The 25,000-nt window shown below is 38.8% G+C and overlaps 1 protein-coding gene across 2 annotated transcripts in view; it reads right to left on the bottom strand.

Moving 5' to 3' along the window:
- The window catches only part of LOC144957742 (contactin-like), a 94,624-nt gene that overhangs the window by 39,656 nt on the left and 29,968 nt on the right, over window positions 1-25,000 (bottom strand). For both annotated transcript variants that reach the window (XM_078889139.1, XM_078889138.1), the window contains exons 2-6: window positions 13,571-13,748; window positions 13,141-13,324; window positions 12,387-12,553; window positions 4,665-4,778; window positions 3,178-3,358 (exon numbers count right to left, since the gene is read on the bottom strand). In XM_078889139.1, coding sequence (XP_078745265.1) covers window positions 3,178-3,358; window positions 4,665-4,778; window positions 12,387-12,553; window positions 13,141-13,324; window positions 13,571-13,664 — 740 coding nt within the window. In that variant the 5' untranslated portion in view covers window positions 13,665-13,748. The remainder of the gene's footprint in view (window positions 1-3,177; window positions 3,359-4,664; window positions 4,779-12,386; window positions 12,554-13,140; window positions 13,325-13,570; window positions 13,749-25,000) is intronic.

Consider the following 25,000-nt stretch of genomic DNA (forward strand, 5'->3'; position numbering starts at 1 on the left):
TCAGAGCTCAAATTGCATAATTTTTACTGCTGTCTTGGTGGTCAGAATGATTGTGCCGGTGGTGGTAGTGGTTGGAATAGTGGTAGCGGTGGTGGTGGTGGTGGAGGAGGAGGAGGAAGACGAGGCGGTGAGGGGTTATTATGGTAGTGGTTTTGGTGGTGCTGTTGGTTAGAATGATAGTTGTGGAGACGATGACGGAAATTGTATGGTGATGTTGATATTGTTTTTATTTCTATTGTTGTACTTGTTGTTAATATTGTTGTTGTTGTTGTTAATGATGATGATGATGATGATGATGATGATGATGATGATGATGATGATGATGATGATGATGATGATTATGATGACAACGACGATGTCGTCGACAATGATGGTTACCATACGATATTACAAAATTTATTCAATCTTAGGCTTTCGCCAATTAATCATACAATTTGATGACCACATACATGAAAGTGGAAAATAATGGCAAATGGGACCAAACAATAAACTGATACCATTAATAACCACCAAAAAAAATACAACAATAGTAATACCACCAATACGTACAATAATAATAACAATGATAATAATAATAATAATAATAATAATAATAATAATAATAATAATAATAATAATAATAATAATAATAATAACAATAATAATAATAATAATAATAATAATAATAATAATAATAATAATAATAATAATAATAATAATATTAATAATAATAATAATAATAATAATAATAATAATAATAATAATAATATAATAATAATAATAATAATAATAATAATAATAATAATATTACCATCATCATTACTACTACCACCACCGCTACCACTATACCACCATCACCATCATTATTACGTTTCCAATTATTTTTTCTCGTTTTTAAAAATTTGATATCTATCAAAACAGACGAAAATTCCGGTGATTTTTTTAAAGGGTAGTTAAAATATCTACGATTTTATTAGCCCTGAAAACTACGATTTTTATTTTCCTATCTAAAGTAGGCAGGTCTGCTATGACAAGTATCAGTATCAGTTCCATAGTCAAAATAAGACAAACAAAAACAACGTTTATTTAATATTAGGCTTTCGCCAATACTTCATACAATATAATTAAGACAAAATAATGTTACCAATCTCTCCTCATGTATTCGTTTGACTATCGTCACAATAATTACCGTGTTATCTTTGCTCCTTACCCAACCAATCCCTTGCTTTCCGCCTCTTCATCGCGAACCATCTTATGTATGTATTAGCTTCAGGACGGGCAAGTACGGAATCTGCCCACCCTTCCGTATTTCCTCTATAACTTAGAATTCAACTATCTCCTTACTCAGAAGAGTATTTCTCGTATACTAATTCAATTGTTGAGAAAACCAAAATGGTGGTTGTATTTTATATATTTATTTAGTCGTGACTTTTGAATAAAAGTGTTTTGTTTTATTAGAGGGAATACAATAGAAAATTACATTGTTTTGCAAAAATATTTAGTCTGGCAATAAAAATACAGCGGTAATTACTTTAAGAATAATAAAAAAAAAAAAGAATTAACAAATTAATTTGTTAAAAAACAAAACAAAAAACAACAACAAAAAACAACAACAACAACAACAACAAACAAATAAGAAAACAATTTAAATAAATGAGTTTTGAGAAACACTAAAGAAAACGAGGGGAAAAAAAAAGAAATAATTTAAATGGATAAACAAATATATTAAAACAACACAAACTAATACTAAATTGATATAATATTAGTAAATTAATAAATTTAATTCAATACTGGAACCTTCCCAGCACAAGTAAGGCAATAAATAAGAAAAAGTTCGTTTGCCAAAATCTCTATTTAGTGTACACTGGTTAATAAGGTGGGCTCATTTGAATTAGCCCGACCTAGTACTAGAGAGGCCAGACAGCAAAATCACCGTCAGGCGACGTGACGATGAGATGACGATGTGGGCGGAGTGGAGTGGAGTGGTTGGGGGGGGGGGGGGGTGATAAAAAGAACAGGAGCGTATCCTGGTTTATGTATTACGGGATGCATGGTGATTCGCAATCTATCAAAAATACACACAAATTGATTTCAGTACAAAGTATCAATTTTAAGTAGTAACTTTTGAAATTATCTAATTTAGATTTGATTATTTCGGACCTGGTAATACAGCATATAACTTGAAAAAACAGGCTGGTATTTGCCCACCCTGCCCATTATTACCAGCCGTCCCTGATTTTAGGATGCAATTTATAATTTTGACCTTCTTCTTCTTCTTCTAGGTTCCATGCCTGGTCAAGGCTTCGGATACTGCATGAATTATCTCTCTCCATTCCTCCCTGTCTCTTGCTTTTTCAAACAGCTCTTGGATTGTTAGGTTGGTGAAGCCCTTCAGTTGGTCTATGAGTGTTTTTCTTTGTCTCCCCCGGGCGCGTTTACCAGGTATTTTGACCAGTTTCACATTAAATTCCGCTTTTAAGCATATTGTTCGTTCCGACATAATACCGTTTTGAGACGATGGGTCACATATATACATTATGTTTTGAAACTTCAAATGTTCCCTGACTATTATATAGATTAATTGGGAAAGGTAACTTATTTTCTATCTGCACACGACTTAACCTTCTCCTTACCACCTACAGCAAAATCGACACATTTGTTACCACACAATATAGATTTTTTTTCCTCTTAAGAGTTATTTTGCACCTCACAATGATCTTTGTTCAATTAATTTGTGCGGCTATGTGGTCTAGTGGTATGACAGTCGCTTTCGGATCGGAAGGTCCTGGGTTCGAGCCTCTCGCTCGGCGCATAGTTGAGTCCTTGGAAAAGACTCTTTACTCACATTCTCTCACCGTACTCAGGTGTAAAATGAGTACCTGGCCGTTAACAACGTTGTCTTTGTCCGAAAAATTGTAATATCGCCTAACAGGCGTCATGTCCCGTCCTTTATGTTAAATGTTGCTGTTGACCAGGGACCCCTTGTAAAGCGCTTTGAGCACGTTTAGTGGATATTGCGCCATATAAAGTTCAATTTGTTTTTCTTAAATTTAAGAACCTGCAGTTGTTTTGCAGAGAGGTTGTTTTGCTGCTAGGTAAGCCTGTCATTTTTGGGAAAATACTGGAAATGGTCGATAAAGAGAGAGAGTTAACAGGGTTTATAGTGTTACCTCTTGCTTTATTATCATATCACCTCACCTTCCAGCATATTTTCGAAACCATCTGTAAGTCGGTTGGGGGTTTCCAAGGGCAACGCAGTTTATATCCACGGGAGTTACCGCCCCGGAGTCCCTCTTGAAGAAGACCACATCTTCTGAGAGTTCGGTTATTTTGGGGGCTACAGGCCAAAGGCTTGATTCCATGACGCCCGTGCCGAAAGCTGAAAAAGGGATGGGTGTTGGAAAGCATGAATCTAGCATGAAACTTGAATCTAGATAGGTGCTTTATAGGGTAAAAAGATGTGAGTTTTATCTATTACGTAATGTCCACTTGAAATAGATTTAGGTCCAATCCAAAGTGTAACCTCTAATTGCTATTGTCTGTTTAACGCTTTAAGGAATTAAGGAGCAGGCACTGGTGTAAGATAACGAATTGAACAAGTGTGTATGAAAGGTGCCAGACAAAGCAAGAAAGAAAAAAAATCAAAGGAAAAAAAAAACATCCCAAAAATTCAGTCGACCTCGACTAGGAATCGAACCTCCGACCTACTGATTACCTTCTGAGGTTCGATTCCCAGTCGAGGTCGACTTTTTTAGGGGGGGGGGGGGTTTCTTGTATTTTATCTTTCTTGCTTTGTCTACACTTCCATACACAGTATTTCATTTTTTTTTTGTTTAACGCTTTAAAAACCGTAATATATTCATATTTTCTCGGTGGTAGGGCTAACACAATTTTCGATACAATCAGTAGTAGTCTATAACAGTTAATTTCGACGTTACATTGCACTATTCACATGTTTTTTCTGTTCACAGACATGTAGAAACTATCTGTAAAGATACATAACAAACAATTTGAGATTTTTTTATTAAAAATCTATAGATGATATGAAGTTAACGTCACTTAGGTCTCTGTTATTGCTTTTTGCCATCCGGGTTTATGAGTAATTCTCACTAAACTGTATTAACCAGACTATAAACCTTCAAGGTTACACATAGTTTTGTGTGCTCATCTGTTATACTTCCAGATGGCAATGTTGTTAGCTTCTTAGCCAAAGGCAAACGCATACTATCTATTGAATATGGAAGGCATTTAAAGGATAAGTCATATTTTCAGCCTTATATAACATAAGATAGCGCCTGCTGCCCTTTAAATTTTTACCACATATCAATGTTGCAGTCCTTCAGAGCCATTCGGTCCGTGGAGATGAAATTTATCCGGTTTCTATAGCGTGAAACGGTAAACAACAATTGCTTGCCCCATTCGGATAGAACGCTAGTCTATCGCAAAGTACTTACCGCCAGATCTAACAGGCCCAGCTACCCAATCACTGTAGGATGGACAGTGTGTGGGGGGGGGGGGGGGGGTTAAGAGAAAATCTCGACTGCACCTGTGATCGATCTCGGTCCCTTTGCGTGCGAAGCAAGTGCTCTACCAACCTTGCTATAAACCCCTGTCCCCCCCCCCCCCCTCCCTTCCACATACACACACACACACACACACACACACACAATTCAATGAATACTTACTAAAGTCCCTTTTCAACTGGTATATTTTCCACAAATCTGTCTTTCGGATCTCACATATATAGGCCATAAGAACCATAGCTCGTCCCCAGGTCCATTCGTACACGTTCTTGGTTTCTGGAGAGAAAAAAAACACGATGGATAAAGAAAATAAATATATAAATAGATAAATACGTAGATAAATAAAGAGATGAATAGATATTAATAATTAAGGAAATAAAAACATAGATATATAATAAGAGAAATAGATAATCAACAAGTAAGGAAATAGATACGTAAATAAATGAATACGAACATTAGCAGGTAAATAAATAAATTAATAAATAATATGAGTACCTATGTATAGATAGAATGCGCTTGGCCAAGGAGTTCACAACATTGCCATCCGGAAGTATAACGGACCAACACACAAACTCTGTGTAACCATGAACTTTTATAGTCTGGTTAATACAGTTTAGTGAGAACAACTCACAAAGGCGGATGGCAAAAACAATAACAAAGGCCTGAGTGACGTCATCTTCGAACTATCTATAGATCATGTTTGTTTTGTGTTCGACGGGACACCAGATTCATATAATTGTGGAATGACTCAAACTCAGAAGCGTTAAGTGATTAGAATGAGAGAACACAATATTAATCTGGTTTCCCGTCGAAAACAACATTGGCGACGATGATTTTTCACCTTTATACTGCGCATCTGCCTATCAGAACGTTTCGTTACGTCAGTCGAAAAGTCAACACACCACGGACGGAAATCTCCCAGCCGAGAAAACCGGAGCAAGTGCCTTGTCTGCCTGCAGTGTGCTCAGCACGTTAAGACGCCCTCTTCGTGGACAGCCGCCCATCACGTGGTAAGAAGCCTTCCCGCCTTTTTTCCCGCCATAGCTCGTGGGCACTGTCAGTGCTGGGTCGAGTTTGAAACGGATCAAATCGAGCGGGTTTTCGATCGAGTCCTCTAAAATCGAGTCGGTTTCGAGCGGGTTTCGAGTCAGTGACGTCATCGAGCAGTGATTCGTTTGAAAAAAAAAACACGAGCAACTCGTTTGCCACAGGAAACTTCACATACCCCTCCCTCTCTTATGTCTGTGGCTGGCTTGACTGCAGCTGGTTATGATGGGGGCTGCCAGATGGCCAAGTTCAAAATTGGTTACTAAGAAACGCTTTTCTATTATTATTCATTTAAAAAAAAAAATCTTTTATTTAAAAAAAAATGAAAAGATAAGTTTATCCAACTGTAGTCGATTGTTTTGTTAATCAAAACAAATGAGTTTTTCAAGGGAGTCAGAATGCTTGTGGTGTTTGACTATTTGGGGTCTATTTGACTACTTGGGCAAGAAGAAATCTGGCTGTCTGGCAGCCTTGATTATGATCGTTCGTCGCATCACACACACATACACACACACACACACAGACACACACACACACACACACACGCCATCAAACAGTTGTTGATGGTGAAGGGTTGAGAACCCCCCCCCCCTTCCCACCACCATCATCCCGCTGTCACCTTAACATTTCATATTTATGTCGCGCCAAAAGTTGTCGGCCGCCCCACCTCCCATAATTTGTCACTGGTCGTCATCGCCTCTTGTGTGTGCGGGAAAGGTCGTGCCTTTCATTACATTATTTGAAAAATAAATGAACAAGAATGGTGTGTTTTTATTAGGTAGGTAGAAAATAATAATATTTAGCAGGTTCCACCCCATACACACACGGATTGCCCGGACACGATGATAACGATGCCGACGACAATGGATGACGATGATGATGATGATGATGATGATGATGATGATGATGATGATGATGATTATCGTGTTTCTGTTTAAAAAATGATAATACTTTAGCAGGTTCCACCCCCACCCCCACACGGATAGACCGGACCCGAAGAAGATGATTGTGGTTTTGCTGGCTGTTACGGCTGTGATGAGGATGATGATAATGATGATGATGATGATGATGATGACGATGGCGCAGATGGTAGCAGCTTCTTATGGTTCACACTATTATGTTATGACGATCGACCCAATCAGCAAAGTCCGGTCCGCATTCGTGCACCGTCGCGAACCCGCCTGGTAGCATCGTCACAACACACCTTTCGACTAGATGCTCTGCCGTTTCGGGTTCTTGCCCACAGCGTGGACATAAAGGACAGGAAGTTAGACCCCACTGATGTAACGCACCGGCCGTTAGGCAGCTCCTCGACCGAAGCCGATTCGCAGCTACCCAGTGTCTCCTCTTACTGGTATCAAAGCCTGGCAACTTCTCACCAAGCTTAGAGGAGTGTAGGTCCCCGCCCCCACGAGGGATTGAATTCGTCCAAACCGACTTCCATCTCGTATGTGCAGCTCTGTCCGTAGTCAGGGATTCTGCGTACAAGGGTTGCCGGGACTTATTTTGGCTCGAAACGGGGGCACCGTTCATTATGCGCATGAGAGGGGTATCCCCATTCCCTCTCTCTTTGATCTTACTCAGCCAGTTTCCCGTAATGGTCTCCCTCCGGACATCGGGGGGCTGGATCGCTGCCATCACCGGGCCCCATTCTCTAGGGGTTGTTGCTAGCGTTCCCGACACTATGTGCATCGACTTGCGAAGTTTTACATCCACCTTCTCAACGTTTCTGCTTCTACCTCACACTGGAGCGCAATACTCCGCGGTGGAATAGCATAGTGCCAGGGCGGATGTTCTCAGGAGCCCTTGGCTAGCGCCCCAAGTCGATCCCGCCAGCTTCCTCAGAAGACTATTCCGCTTCTCTATCTTCCGGGCAACCCCTTCGAGATGAACCCGATAGGTAAGGCTGCGATCCAGCGTCACCCCTAGGTATTTTGGACGCGGCTCATATGGGAGTGGCTGGTCCCCGACTAGGACATTCAGTTTACGGGTGTGCCAACCACTGCATAAGTGAAATGCAGTGGCCACGGTTTTTGAAGTGTTCATCTTCAGGTACCACTTGTCAAAGTAGGATTTGAGTCTGGTGACGTCCTCGCTGAGTACGCTCTCGAGACGGGTCCACACTTTACTCTGAGTAACGAGTGCCCAGTCGTCTGCGTATCCCAGCCTCAGGGAGGAAGTGTTCGGCATATCGCTAATGTAAACGTTAAACAACATTGGCGCAAGTACCGACCCCTGAGGGACCCCATTCTTCAATTTCCTAACTTTGCTCGTGGCGTCTCCCAGCGCGACGTGGAATTGCCTTTCCCCTAAGATCGAAGAGAACAACTTCAAGGTCTTTTTGCACCTTATGATTTTTGCAAGTTTGAGCATTAACCCATCGCACCAGACCGTATCGTACGCCGCTGATAGGTCTATAAACACAGCACCTGTTTGCTGTTTTCTCTCGAACCCGTGCTCAATATGCTCTGTAAGGGCAATGACCTGCTCCGTGGTGCACCTCCCTTCCCTGAAGCCTGCCTGCTCAGGTGGCAGGGCAGCGTCTAGGACCGGCCCCCATCGGTTTAATAGAACACGCTCCAACAGTTTGTAAAGACAGCTCAGCAGCGATATGGGTCTGTAACTGTCTGCCTCCTTCGCCGGCTTCCCTGGCTTCAGGATGGCAACTATCTTCGCATGCTTCCACACTTGTGGAAGCTTTCCGTTTGCAAGGATGTCAGACATTGCCTCTGCTAGCCAGGCCCGTGCCCTGGGGCCCAGATGCGTCACCATATCGGGATATACACCATCTATCCCAGCTGCTTTGCCGTTCTTCACTTCGCTAATGGCTGCACCCACTTCTCGGGGACTGAACGGGGCCGTCCAGTCCGACTCCTCCGCAGGTAGCGAGTCCAAAATCGTACGGTACGCCTTGCGGACACCGCGCTCAAAAGCTTGCTACGGTTCTTAATATTCTTGGCAATTGTGTCTGCCCCGCATTCCGGTGCAGCCTTCGCGAAATTCCGATCTGGGTCCAATTTCTTTATCAAACGCCAAGCGTGGCGGCTGGAGTGTGTAAAGTCGAGACTTTCCACGGTCTCCTGCCACCGTTGCTTCCTTCCCTCTGCCAGAGACTGGAGTAGTCTATCGGCTGTGTCCTGGGACTGGGTCTGCTGGTACTCTCGGTACAGCTCTTCCGACTCTGCTGTCCAGCAAGGGGTGTAGAATTTCCGTTTGCCCCGTGGAATAGAGCGTTGAGCGCTCTTAACCAGTAGCCTACTAAATCTGGTTATATTCTTGGACTTGGGAGGAATGGCAGGGCAGACCTGCTCGATATAGGAACTGAATTCCTCCCAGTCAGCCTTCCTGAAATTCCATCTGCAAAGTGGGAGAGACTGCACCCTCGGTATTGTCACCCCAGCTGTGACAAGAACCGGCCTGTGCTGGCTATGCGGAAAGTCCCCGAGGACTGTCCGCTTCACCTGCAACGGTTCACCGTTCGCGCCTTTCGTTACGAGGGTGAGGTCTGGAGTATACTCCTTCTTATGGCGGGTACCCCGGAAGGTACCCTTGGCTGTAGGATCGTACACTAGGTGTAGATCATTACAGTCCATCCATGAGCGGAGTTGTCTTCCTGCCTCATTGCAGTCTCGGTAGCCCCATTCGTGATGGTGGCTATTAAAGTCTCCCAGACAGATGGAAGGATGGCTGACCACCGGTACCGGTGGTGTAGTCCAAGTCGCTCTAGGTGGTTTGTATATATTATGCAAACACAGTCCACCTACTTCCACGGAAATTCGGTTCACCCCATTGCTGTCCGTTACGCTCTCAATGACCCTTACCTTCGATGGCTCTTTAGCGTAAACGCTAACCCCTCCTTTGAGCCTCGAGGTGTCCTCGCGTTGGACCACCGTATAGCCTGGGATCTGGAATCGGGAAGATTGCGCGCCTGAATAAAGGTGGGTCTCCTGTAAAAGGAGGATATCAACGCAATGAACGGCCAATAGCTTTGATAAAAGCTCATTTTTTGCCATACTCTGGCTCTCGACGTTCAGGGACAATATACGCGTCAGCTCGCCATCCCCGCCGTCGCATTTTCCAATCGGCAGGCCGCGAATCGATTGATGCATGGGACGTTTGCTTTTTTCTCGGACGTGCCGACGACCCTGGCGACACGAACGCGGTATTATTTGGCTAGGCGGCAGACCGCTTCGCCATTGACGGGACTGATTGGGACTCGACATAAGGACAATAGTGTGGCGCCCGGGATAGGGCTGCTATTCGGGCACCGGGTTTGGATCAAATTTAGTCACACACCGGGGCGAGCAGCTCATGTGGCTCGTTGGCTCGATACCCGGGATGGTCTCGTGACGGTCGACCGGGATTTACACCTTTGCCCTCCCGTGTGCCTCAAGCCCCTCACCAACTGCAAGGTAAAGATCCACGAGGGGGGGCGCAGATGGTGATTATTTGTTCGGTCGCTCAGTGGTACGGTGTCTCTTGTCACAAAATCAAGCCTTGTCAATGGCCGGATGAGTGACAGTGATTGTTGAAAATTGTGATCCAGACGTTAAGTCCGTGTGTCAGGCACTTGACTCAGGTGTGAATGTATTCTTATCTTATAAGCAATGACGGGTATTGTAAAGAGCTTTAATACAAAAAGACTCCAAACAGCGATCGGTACCTACTGTACGAAATGGATGTATGGTCGATATGGCGTGCCGGAGGAATAAATTAAATTAAATATTGTGAAGTTCATTGAGCATGGTAAATCCTTGGAAATGCGCTTTGAACTAATACACCTGCTAGACAACTCCGATTCCAATATAAACGACTGATTAATATTCCCATATATAAACTATAGTTAGCTGAAAATCTTTCTTTGTCGGGACTCCAAAAGTATGGAACGAATTAGACAAAGAAATCAAAGGGTCTTTAAGGAGCACTGATTGATTTTAGATTGATTATTACATTGAAATGTGTTGATATTTATTTTATCCATTATTATTAGGGTGGTGGTGGTGGTGGTGGTGATGATGATGATCCCGCTGATATGATGGTGATGATAAATAAATTAAACATAATTCCCTTTATTCATCCCATAGGGGAGATTCGTCTTTCGGGTCTATTCTAAGGGAAGACTGGAATAACCCAAGCGATAGCCACAGTGCAGCGCCGCAAATTTAGTTAGGGCAAGGTGACTTGCTCAAGACCACTCAGCGGCGGGTGATCGAACTCGGTACCTTTCGGGTGCCAACCAAAGATCGTACCGCTGCCCCTGATGATGATGATGATGATGATGATGATGATGATGATGATGATGATGATGATGATGATGATGATGATGATGATGATGATGATGATGGGAACTAACAAAGAATACACAGGCATCTAAAATTGAAACATTCCATATTCAAAGCTAATGTTTTACTTTAAAAAATTGAGCTTTACAATATCCACTAAATGTGATCAAAGCGCTTTGTAAAGGGGTCCCCGGTCAACAGCAACATTTAAAATGTAGGACGGGACATGCCGCCTGTTAGGCGATATTACAATTTTTCAGACAAAGACAACGCTGTTAACGGCCAGGTACTCATTTTACACCTGAGTACGGTGAGAGAATGTGAGTAAAGAGCCTTGTCCAAAGACTCAACTATGCACCGAGCGCGAGGCTCGAACCCAGGACTTTCCGATCCCAAAGCGGGTGTCATACCACTAGATCATTATAATGCACGAGACCCATGGTCGACTAGAGTACTACCTATAGTTACGTCATGACTAGACCTCATAGCCGCACTACTGTAGGAGTGTTCATTGATAGAGGGATGCGTGTGTGTCATAGAAATAGCCTTAGTGTGTGTGTGTGTGTGTGTGTGTATGTGTGTGTGTGTGTGTGATAGTCAAACTTTAGTAGGTTTAATGAAGTCTTGTCACACACGCGTGATACACCTATACGAATTTCCCTGCCACTGCCACCCAGACACACTAACATCTGACAAGGAGTGAGGGCTGTGGAAGAACCACAGACTACCGTGTGCAAACATTGGCGATTGGTATCGGATGGCAAACTGTGATCGTTTGAATTTGAAATGATTCGAAACACTCGTTACCCCTCCGCTCGCTCGAATCCTGATCGTCTCAAGCTCGTCTCACGTGTCAAGATCGTCTCAAGCTCACAACCCGCCTGATCGTTTTACGATCGAGTGATCGTTTTACTAACTCGCTCTTCCGGCATTGAGATCGAGCACTGACTCGTGGCTTGGCGCTCGATCGTCGATCGAGTAAAAGCGATCAAATAACCCAACACTTCACAGAGGTCAACTGTTACGTCGCGGAAGTAAACAAAACCGTACATCCTCAACATACAATAAAGCAGTCAGACGCTTGGGTGAGTAATTATTGTTATATTTCATCAATAATTTACTAGATACTCTTCGCTCATTTTTAAGAAGAAGAAGAAGAAGAAGAAGAAGAAGAAGAAGAAGAAGAAGAAGAAGAAGGAGGAGGAGGAGGAGGAGAAGGATGAGGGGAGGAGGAGGAGGAGGAGGAGGAGGAGAAGAGGAAGAAGAAGAAGAAGAAGAAGAAGAAGAAGAAGAAGAAGAAGAAGAAGAAGAAGAAGAAGAAGGAGGAGGAGGAGGAGGATGAGGAGGAGGAGGAGGAGAAGAAGAAGAAGAAGAAGAAGAAGAAGAAGAAGAAGAAGAAGAAGAAGAAGAAGAAGAAGAAGAAGAAGAAGAAGAAGAAGGAGGAGGAGGAGGAGGAGGAGGAAATGGAGGAGGAGGAGGAGGGAAGGAGGAGGAGGAGGAGGAGAAGAAGAAGAAGAAGAAGAAGAAGAAGAAGAAGAATTTAGTCATTACTTACTGTCATACGTGTAGACAATTAGTTTGTATTCGATATCTACGGACTGGTCGGTTATTACTTTATTCTTTGCTTCATCGTCCGGAAAGTAGAAATTCCTGATTTCACTGCCGTCACTGGTCCATAGATATTTACCTCCTTGTCTTCTCCCGCCTGTAAGCCACGTGTGTCTGTGAACAACATAGATTTATAATATAAGATGTTAAACAATTCGATGTATGACTGATTGACTGCATGATTGATTGAATGAATGACTGATTGATTGATTGATTGATTGATACAGTGATTAGTTCGATGTATGACTGACTGACTGCGTGACTGATTGATTGATTGATTGATTGATACAGTAATTAGATAGTTCGATGTATGACTGACTCAATACATGCCTGATTGATTAACTGACTGATTGATTGACTGATACAGTAAATAGTTCGACGTATGACTGACTGACTGCATGACTAATTGATTGATTGATTGATACATTAATAAGCTCGATCTATGACCGACTGACTGCATGACTGACTGTTTGATTGATAGATTGATTGATTTATACATTAATTAATTCGATGCTTGACTGGCTGATTACATAACTGATTGAGTGATTTATATATTGCTTGACTGACTATTTATCTACTTAAAAACCAAATATTTAGTTAATTGTTATGGGAGGGGGGGGGGGTTATTGCTTGATATATTGATTGATTGGCGGGTTGATTGATTAATCGATTGAGAGTGATAGAGTTATATTTTTCCTTACCTTCCCCCAACGTCATTGCTCATTAGCCACTTATTGACGAAAGTATTCTCAGCCGTGTTGTCCACAGAGATAAGATCAGCATGTTGACGTTGACATTCCAGCTCCGCTTGTTGGGCCGTCAAAGAAGGTTCAACTACAAACTTGTAGCAAGACAGACCATTTTCAAGCCACGCTCGTGGGCATTCTAAACATATAAACAGGTATAAACACAGTTCAAATAGTGCATTGTTCTAGATTTATAATAACGTCGATACGCTTTACAATATACTTAATTTACTCCTCTATGTTCACTTCCAGCGTTGCACTGCGGCTAACGCCGAGATATTCTATCAAAGTCTTTTTTTTTTAATGAAATAGGCCTTAAAGTGAAATTTCCTCTTATGACAGATACAGGGCATTTATGTATTTTATTTATAACTAAATTTCTTACCGTTTGTCTGACCATATGCTTTTGACCATAACACGACCACCGAAATCAGTACAAGGGAAGGACACTTTAAAACCAGCATCTTCTCAAACATCATAGATCATTGCTGTTCACGATGTAAGATCTTTTTTCAGAGAGACCTTAACATGAAATTAATTTAGTGGACGTGGGAATTGATGACCTGAAAAAAAATATAACAGAGAAAAAAATAGAACTCTTTATTCTTCGAGTATGTATGTTTGGAGCATTCTGTAGAATTTCTCAGCCCAGTTCGATCCATCGATTGTAAAACGCTTCAACAGTCCTAACGTCACGTCCCTCAATATGACGCATGGTAACTTAGTAACTGTCTCTAAACTATCGGAACAATGGCGGACGCCCTTATGAAATATTTCTCCGACGAGAAATATGATCCTATTTTTACTTTTACATATTCTAATCACAAGACATATGAAAAGTTCTAGCCAGCATGAAGAACAAAAAGTACCGATTTTCTTTGTTTAGAACCACGATGGCGCCGTTGCTGGGCGACATGACATCAGACTATTGAATCCAACTGTAACCGATGTGCACTTATTTGCGTGTCTAAAAACCCAATTCCTTATGGGCTCATTGTTGTGATGGAAATCTAAATAAATAACGTAAAATACTGTCCATTACAACAATGTTAAACCAGGCCCATAAGTGGGTTCGGATGTCAGACCTGTATATATGTATACGTCGATTGTAACGTATTCTGTACATCGGCAGATCTCCCAGCGCTTTTTGTGGATTCATAGAAAACAACTTACAGAATAGACAACAAAGATAGTTTCCGCCATGGCATAAATGAAGAAAATAAGTTTTTGAGAATAGGAGCTAACAAAAAGAATCAAATAAAGATCTCAGACGAAACCCCAGAAGAGTTATGTGGTTTTGTGGTATGATACTCGCTTCCGAATCGCAATGTTCTGGGTTCGAGCCTCGTTCGGCGTATATTTGAGTCCTTGGAAAAGGGTCTTTACTCACACTCACTCACCGTACTCAGGTGAGTGCAAATGAGTACACGGTCTTTAACAACGTTGTCTCTGAGGAAACAAAAATATTGTAAAGATGTCTAGTTCTACGTGTTAGGTGTTGCTGTTGGTCAGTGACCCTTTGAAAAGCGCTTTGAGCACGTTTAGTGAATATTGCGCCTTATAAAAGCTCAAGCTCGAGAATTAAAGACTATCTTTTACATTGTCAGTGTTGTAGACAGCAATGTAAGTAGGTACTGCCACTAATGTTGCATCAAGAATTCGTAAAGGCGCTACAATCTTTCAAGTCCTGAATAAATCTTTGAAATCAACAGACATCCGAATCTCTACAAAACTATCCTTTTTTATAAAAGAACTTAGTGTAAAGTCTATATAACTAAATGGAGGACATGGAGGACAACCAAAGGCATCAACAACAAATTACAGACTTTTATAAACAAATGTCTAAGGAGGATTTCTGTCATCAAGTGGACGGATAACGTTAGGAATACGGAAGATATTTCAGAAGCTGCCAGCGAGCCAACAACCTATAAATATACAAATCAGAAAGAGGATGTGAGGATGGATAGGCCATATACTTACTATCGTATCGTATAGTATCGTATCGTATCATTTAAGACCTAATAGGTTCTAAAAACCTTTAAATGTGACCCCTCGTCTCAAAACGGTATTATGTCGGGATGGACCAGATGCTAAAAAGTCAAATTATAAATAAACTGGTCAAAAAGATGAATCGTTGGTATTTAGCACAGTAAAATAAGATATTCCTGCTCCTCCATAAAGAATATACACTAAACTTAAGCATGATATTTCTGGCTACAAATTCCATTTTCAGCGTCCCGAATTAATACGGTTTTGAGACGAGGAGTCACAAATGCTCCGTATAACTGTTACGCTTAGATACAATGTATCAATTATATAATTAGCATTCAATGCCAATGAATTGATAATATAGAGAATGAAATATCTAATACATAAATAAGTGTCTAATTCAATATTCGTAGTACAATTTACTCTATTTACATTCATTTGACATGCCCGATCGACTTGTGAATTTGAGAGTTTCAAATAATTGTTATACAAAATACAATAATATCTAATGTCATGTTAAGATATATTATTAGTCAAAATCAAATATGATGTTGGTAAGATCGTTATCAATGGCATCACAAGACAACATGGAATCCTTAAAGATAGTACAGGGTGCAAAGGCAAATATTTGAAATGGTTTTGAGTTATCAGATTGGTGTTTTAGTGTTTTTGAGTGGGTATTTTCTAATTGTTCTGGTGAGATGGCCGTCATTTTGTTTGTAATTTTAACACAGGAGTGCGGCTATGTGGTCTTGTGGTATGACACTCGCTTTCGGATCGGAAGGTCCTGGGTTCGAGCCTCGCACTCGGCGCATAGTTGAGTCCTTGGAAAAGGCTCTTTACTCACTTTCTCTCACCGTACTCAGGTGTAAAATTAGTACCTGGCCGTTAACAGCGTTGTCTTTGTCCGAAAATTTGTAATATCGCCTAACAGGTGGAATGTCCCGTCTTACGTGTTAAATGTTGCTGTTGACCAGGGACCCCTTGTAAAGCGCTTTGAGCACATGTAGTGGATATCGCGCTATATAAAGCCCAATTTTTTATTTTTTTTTATTTTAGTCGTTGTTCTTTCGGTCTGACTTGTAATGGAGTCCATCCATGCTGTGTGATCTGTCTGTTTCGTTGCGATGGGGGTTGTGATCATTGAAGACAAATCTTGCAGCGCGGCTTTTATATCTGATTGTAGGTGTGGGTCCCAAAATCTAAACTCTTTTCAAACTTAAATAGATATGAACATCGGATAGCTACAGCATTTACGCCACAAAACAGCGTTGGGGTCTAATAGATAGCTATAACAAATAATTTTTCCCATAATTTGTGATTAACAAATGAATTCTAAATTAGAAAAATGCTCATATATCATCATGGATGTGGCGATCTTCCTTTTGCTGTTAAGGAAAGGGTTAACTCTCTCCTTACGAGCCGTTTACAAGATTTTCCCCAAAACTTCACATCCCCTAACACAAAAAATATATTTTTTTATCACTCAAACACAATAGCAGTAAGTTCTTGCGATAAAAAAAAATTCTTTAACTCTACAACACACTGTTCATTTTCTTTAAATTCTATGATGTACAAAAGAAATTTGAATAAGAAAAATGCTGGTTGTATCGTAACGAATGTGACGATTTTCCTATAGTTGGTAAGGAGAGGATTAAATCGATCGATAATCGAAGTTAGATTTTCCTTACTAACTGAAATGATCAATTATATATTTTGTGAGCTATGTTAATAATAGTGCAACTTTCCTCACGTAGTATTTAAAATATGATAATCTTGTGGTGGAAATATTTCAATTCGGAGTGAAAATGATTTTATAAATTCACGAAAAACACCTCGAAACAAATAAGGTATAAACTAACGTTTATATGTTGTTTTTTTTTTTTTATACTTATCACAGTATCAAGGGTTTGACGGCAAGAGAGGAAGAGGTAGACCAACAAGAAGCTGGGAACAAGATATATGTGAATGGCTGGGAATGACAACAACTCAAGCAAGTAGACTGGCGGAAAACCGTAATCTGTTTCGCAAGAAAGTTCGGGAAGCAACGTCCTACGCAGGATCAGCTGACTAGAATGAGAATCACAGTATATCGATAATCGATAATCGATATTATCATCAAAGGGCTATCATCATTGATTACTCTTATCTGGTCTTTTGTGCTGATCGTTTAACATTTGGCCCATCGAGATTAAAGGAAACAGTGGAAATTGATTTTATCATTAAGTAGATGTGACCCATCGCCCAAACACGGTGTTACACAGGGATGATTTAAATCTTTAAAATTCAATACACCATTAAAAAAACAAAAACTATGTTTTTTTTATCTGGGCTATTACTAGGAATGATTTCAGTTTTTTAACTTGTAAAAATACATAACATTTAGACATTGGATTATTTTAACTTTAAATTCATTTCAGACACTTGGATAAAATGGGTTTAGTACCGAATCGAGGAGGTGGATACATCTCCTAAAGCGATCCCGTCAAAACGTATTTCAAAGAGTGTATGTTTAGCCCGATTGCAAGTAAACAGAATTTTCGCACAACAATTTTTCATACTACCATTTTTCTCCTTAACCTTTGTCAAGCACGAACATCTCGCAACAAGCTTACGATCCGGCACTATTTCTGTTCAATATTTCTATAGCCATCAAAAAGACGACCCTTCTGAAAAGAAACGATTTTCTTGATTTTCTCTGCCTTCATCCGATCATTTATTTTAACTGTGATTTTTTTTGTTGAAAGAGGACATATTCTCATTAAGAGTTCCATCCAAAATTGAAGTAAATCTTCAAATTCATTTTTAATTCGAAATATCACCCGGATTCGACCCATTAAGTTTTCATTAAGGCAGTGACTCTCTAGATTTACCATGTTGCTCTTTTGGATATTGTTTTATTTACCGCCAAATTCTCTCCAAGCTTCTACGGGGTCAGTACAAGAGATGACATTTTACAAAGGAATTCTGTGCCACTTGGAGGACCGGATGAACTATCAGTGTTCCGGGGTGTTGGAGAATGTCAAAAAGCTAAGCAAGTGTGTAGCAGAATGCGCTAAAGATGCATCTTGCACTGGAGCAAGTATTGGGCCGCTCACTTCGACCTCTTCAGCTGATGACACCAGCGTAGCATCGATGCCATTGGCGTGTTTCCTCCATAGTGTATGTAATAATGATACCGTTGATACCCAAATATGCTCTGTCAAACAAAAATACCATAAGTATATGTCTAAGTACTGCGCCAACGGCGGAGTTTGGAAACCTGCTGCGAATAAATGTGTCTGTGTTAAAGGTTGGGTTGGACAGAGCTGTTTGGATTTGCCTTCCACCCTTGCAGAATTGAAATCAAACGGTTACAGCGGCCAATTGAGACATTACTTATTTGGAGGTAGCTTTAATATAAAAGACCCGATTCCTGTGGTAAGTTTCATCAGCCCGATAGACTATCACATTATATATACTCTAAGAAACACCGGAAGCTTGAATCCTAACAGAACATGGACTGAATACAAAAATGGCTTCTATGTAGATGATTCAAATTTTTGGATAGGTCTTAAACATTGGCACGCGCTATCGAAGTTAAATTACACAAGGTTGTTCACATCATTTTACACAAGTCCAGACAACGTGTACCGGAGATATACTGAATTCAGCGTATTTGATGAATTGCAATACTTTGCTTTCGCTTACACAGGCCTTAGCACTTGGGGTAATGGTGGAAAAGCCAAATTGTACAAAAGAAATATATTAGCTGATTGTTTGAAGAGTCGTCAAAATCTATCTTTTTCTGTCCCAGCTGGGACTCAGCACAGGAGTGAATGCGCCAGTCGAGCTGGTTCGGGATTTTGGTATACACCAGACTGTAACATGGACTGTAACTTTCTAGGAATTCTCCCAAATGACTGGACCAATTCAACCCCGAGCGCGCAAAAGTTTCACGTGAATGTTAATACTAATTATTTCAATGATTTCAAATCCGAGGCACGGGTGTATTTTTACATCAAAGAAGAGTGATAGGTCACGTGGTACTGTATTTCATCCATTTTAGCTTCGTCCACCTGATATACCATAATCCGTGTCCTAATGCTTCTAATGTAGGCCTCGATGAAGAAACAAAAAAAAAAACAATCTTTTTTCAAATGTTTAGCCATAAAATTGTCGTTCAAATATCATTCTATTAAAATGACAATCATCTTGTTAAAAGCTATCAATCATGGGGCTTCAAGGATGTACTTTAAGGAAGTTCCAGGTACAGCGATGTTTGAAGAAGAGTGTTTTGGCCATAATTTTATCATTTTTTAGAATAGATACGTCAAAAAGACAACTATCTTGATAAACAACGAAGCCTTTTTCTACGTCAGATTATTTTCACTGCGGTATTTGCTATTCATAATATTATAAAGGGGAAAAAAGCCGAATTTTGACTCTGAGCGAGGTGCGCTTAGCTACTAGATATCTATCTATAATTAAAAAGGGAAGTTTTGGTGAGATATAATTTATGTTTATTTTATTATCATTATTATTATTATTATTATTATTATTATTATTATATTATTATTATTATTATTATTATTATTATTATTCATTATATTATTATTATTATCATTATTATTATTATTATTATTATTATTATTATTATTATTATTATTATTATTATTATTATTATTATTATTATTATTATTATTATTATTATTATTATTATTATTATTATTATTATTGTCTATATCATTATTATTATTATTATTATTATTATTATTATTATTATTATTATTATTATTATTATTTATTATTGTCATTATTATTATTATTATTATTATTATTATTATTATTATATTATTATTATTATTATTATTATCATTATTATTATTATTATTATCATTATTATTATTGTCATTATCATTATTATTATTATTATTATTATTATTATTATTATTATTATTATTATTATTATTATTATATATTATTATATTATTATTATTATTATTATTATTATTATTATTATTATTATTATTATTATTATTATTATTATCATTATTATCATTATTGTCATTATCATTCTTATTATTATTATTATTGTCATTATTATATTATTATTATTATTATTATTATTATTATTATTATTATTATCATCATCATTATTATTATTATTATTATTATTATTATTATTATTATTATTATTATTATTATTATTATTATTATTATTATTATCATCATAATTATTATTATTATTATAATCATTATTAATATTATCATTACCATTATCATTATTAATATTTCTGCAATATCATCAATTACAATCATGATCACCTTTTTGTCACCATTATCATATCATTATCATCGTCATTATTCTTATTGTATCGTAACATATTGTCCAATTAGTTCTTAAAACCTTTAAATGTTCTTTGCATCTTTGTTATATTTTATCCATGTGAAAATAAACTGGTTCAACCCGTTATACAACCCTCTTCTTACTAACTGTGCAAGGACCTCGTCCCCTTTGTTACGATACAGACAACATATTTCTCATTCACATTGCATTTGTACATTACCAAATTTGAAGAATTTTTGTTATAGTTATGAGAACTTAATGCGGTAATGTGGTCTTGTGGCATGACACTCGCTTTCGGTTCGAAAGATCCTGGATACGAGCCTCGCTCGGCGGCGCATTGTTGACTCCTTGGAAAAGACGCTTTATTCACATTATCTCACCGTACTCACGTGTAAAATGATTACTTGTGTGTTAACAGCATTGTCTCTGTCCGAAAAAAATTATTAAAATCGCCTAACAGGCATCATGTCACGTCCTACATGTTAAGTGTTGCTGTTGGCCAGGGATCCCTTATAAAGCACTTTGAGCATGTTTAGTAGATTGTTTTTCTCTTTTAATGCTTTGCGAGAGTATCAATGTTGTACATCATTTTTCGACGCTTTAACTCACTCAATCCTAGGATTTTGCTACTTTTCAAAATTGGAAAAAATGTATTAAAATAGGCATGTACATTATGTATATTTATTAACTACAATTAACATGGAAAAACTAAAAACATTAGCTTTGATACTACGCCTATAATTTGTCTCAGAAAAATGTAATAAATAGGCATGGGATAAAAGTAACCAGTGTAAATTACGGATATAGTCGGTGTTAGAATTGAGTGAGTTAAAAAGCTATTGCTGCTATAATTTTGATGCCAGGTTGAGATTTTTGGTCTATTTTTCATTATCTAACTAAGAAAAACGGATGAAAGAGAATTGTATTTTCCTTCGTACTTTCAAAAAACTTAGTATTTGAGAAATTTTGTGGCGAACATCACAATAACGACCTTTTGTCATGCATCATATCCACATTTTCATTCGAAGCTATGTAACCATATCTTGAAATATGCATTATATGAATACGTTTTATTGTTATATCTAGTTTTGACCGAGCTTTATGACGGAAGAAAACATAAACACTGATCATGCAGCTGCATACAGACTCTCCGCGTGGAGGGAGTGGAACAATCAAGCAAATGAAGCCGTTGAAGAAAAGAACTGCCCTTCGGATCTGAGCTCTCCAGGACTCAATGGGTAACACTCAACAATGAACAGAGCACGGGCAAAATGTGGGAGAGCATGGAAAAGTGGGGTCTGGCTGAGACCAGCTTGTGCACCTGTAGTTGTCCAGAGCAGACGATGGATCACATTCTTAGAGAGTTCCAGGATAGTATCGGCTGCACTGATCGTGATCAAAGAATTTGCTCTCCAGATGCTGTGGAGTGGGTCGTAGCCATCGTTAACTTATAGCCTGACACTGACCAAAAAATAACGTCAAAAGACAAGCCTTCGGCCACAAAAGAAAACAAATCGTGAGTTATATTCAATAGTTCAACCAATAGGACCACTTGTTTCCATGAGCACAACTAACGCCAACTCACTAGGCGGTGCAAAAACCAAATAATGACGGCAAAATGCCAGTCTTTTTGGGTTTCAGTGTCAGGTTATAACTTAACGATGGCTATGGTCGTAGCCATTGTTAACCTATAGCTTGGCACTGACCAAAAATTGACGTTAAAAGACAATTCTTCAGCCACAACAGAAAACAAATAGTGAGTTGTATTCAATAGCTTCACCAATGAAATCACTTGTTATCTTAGGCTCTACCAACGACAACTTAATAGACGGTTTAAAAATTCTAGGAAATGACGTCAAACTATAATCCCTCGTGGGTACTAGTGTCAGTCTATAAGTTTACGATGGCTACGAGTGGGTTCGGTGTTGGAGCGACAAGCTATGACGATGATGATGATTGCTCGTGATGTAAATGATAATCATAGTTAAAGATCATATTGGGCAATTTTTGACCTGAACCGCGGCAAGGCGGAGTTGTCATAACAGTAGGGTCGTGGGTTCGAATCCCCATCGCTGCAAATTTTTATTCTCATTGTCTTCTGGCACTTTTCTACTTGGTTTATTTCCTCTTATTATCAACATAAGTGCCTGTCTGCTCCACTCACTTCTTTGAAAGTTTCCTCCACATATGTATTGATCTGTATAACTATTTGTTGTTGTCAGCCTGTAAAGACTATACATTTGTTACAGTAAATGACATAAACCGACGGATGGTGAAAATGTTTGAACTGAGATATTGCCAAGTTTAGTTAGAAAGTCATTTTTTAAAATAAAAAATGATTTCTTGTCATTAATGATTAAACCAACCCTTTTTGTACATCTTCGGGAAATATCACAGTTTATTTCACTTCTAAATATTTTTTACAGCTAATCAAGTCAAGTTGAAATAGTTTGAAATTTGAGAAAAGTTGCTGGATACCTTTCCCATATATCTGACCATAACTTTATGAAAAATCGCCCGATTTACTTCAAATAAATAAAGATGAAATTGCTTTGGGGAGCAAATTCTTTCAGAAAATGCAAAAAAAAATGCAAATCCAAAATGTTCCCCTTCCGACTGATTATGTCATGCACTGCCACATTTATCATATTTCATTATTATAGTTATTTTATTGATATTTTCAGAAAATAAACATGTTATGGATTTGGCCATGGCTTAAAATAAAATTTTGAACTATGTAAATGTATGGATGAAACTGTTTAGACAAACCAGAAAAAACATAAATCTTAATAATCGTGCAAAATAAAGCCAATCTGACCTAGTTGATTTGTGGATGATTTCATTTTTTTTTTTTTTTGGATATTGTTCTTTCCGTTCGTATGGCATTGTGTGTGATGAAAAATAAAACTACAATTATTTACCATGCTCATTATAATCTGTTAGAGAGAATTTAGTGTAAAGTAATCACCCAACTGGAGATAGAAAGCTGCGAGATCCTGTTATATTATTATTAAAAAGACACATTATGAGCAAGCGGAAGTTTACAGTCTTGGCATGGCCTTATATAGAAACGCATGTATAGGGTCTGCTATAGGGACAAGCAAGTGCTTAGCAACGGGCATTTTGATCCACACAACGGGAAGGATCAATTTGTGATCTTTACTACGAGCATGATTGCTTTTAAAATTTCTATTTGATCGACCTTTTCTTACCTAACGCTAAAATGGTTCACTGTTTCGCACCTGACTGTGGACATCGCCGGGACAGGGAGGCCTGTCGGTTTTATCAATTTCCAAGTGGAACCACTTTTGGTTGCTTTGAGTGTTGTTAAGAGGAAGTGATATCACGACTTTTGTAGCCCTATTAAAAACCTATAGATAGAACGAAAATGACGTCAGTCAAGCCTTTGTTATTGTATTTTGCCATCCGCGTTTGTGAGTGATTCTCACTAAACTGTATTAACTAGACTATAAAAGTTCATGGTTACACCTATTGTTGTGTGTTGGTCCGTTATACTTCCGGATGGCAGTGTTGTGAGCTTCTTAGCAAAGTGTATACTATCTATTGCCATCTCTGTATTTCAGTCTCGGGTGGGGTCATGTCCACTACTTTCTACTTCTTTTCCGGTTGTTAGTATCTTGTCCTACCTTACAACGAAGTCCCTCCACGAGCTTCTCCTCCGTGAGGGTTGAGATACCATAACTCTCTCTCTCTCTCTCTCTCTCTCTCTACTCTCTATCCCTCTCTATCTCTCTATATATATATCTACCTATCTACCTATCTATCTATCTATCTATATACTCGTATCTATCTATCTACTCGTATCTATCTATCTATCTCTCTAACTATCTATCTATTTACCTATCTTGTTGTTGGTATCTGGGATCTATTGGGCTCTGCTTTTAGCTACCTCTGTTACATGTTTACCACACAATTCAATCAGCCCTATATATAGTATGCGTTTGGCTAAGAAGCTCACAGCATTGCCATCCGATAATATAACGGACCAACACAAAAAAAAACTGTGTGTAACCTTGGACGTTTTTAGTCTGTTTAATACAGTTTAGTGAGAATTAATCATAACGCGGATGGCAAAATACAAAAACAAAGACCCGAGTGACGTCAACTTCATACTATCTATGGATTATGGGCATCAGTCACCATTTCTTTAAGACAGGAGATTGATAAAAAATAAAAGCCACGAGGAGTTGTACCGTAATGCAATTCCATTCTAAACTGCATCAAAACATTGTGGTAATACTCTTCAACAGTCGTAACGTCACTTCCCTCGTAATGACGCATGGTAACTTAGTAACTGGCTCTAAACTATCGGAACAATGGCGGACGCTCTTATGAAATATTTCTCCGACGAGCATAAAAGTCGATCAAGAGGAAAAAAAACCCATTATAAATCTGATCATGTTTTGACTTTTACACATTCTGATCACAAGACATATGAAAAGTTCTAGGCAGCATGAAGAATAAAAAGTAATGATT

Source organism: Berghia stephanieae, chromosome 12 (genome assembly GCF_034508935.2).
Source record: "Berghia stephanieae isolate SIO BIC M18660-M18661 chromosome 12, UCSD_Bste_1.3, whole genome shotgun sequence".
Classification (NCBI taxonomy): domain Eukaryota; kingdom Metazoa; phylum Mollusca; class Gastropoda; order Nudibranchia; family Aeolidiidae; genus Berghia; species Berghia stephanieae.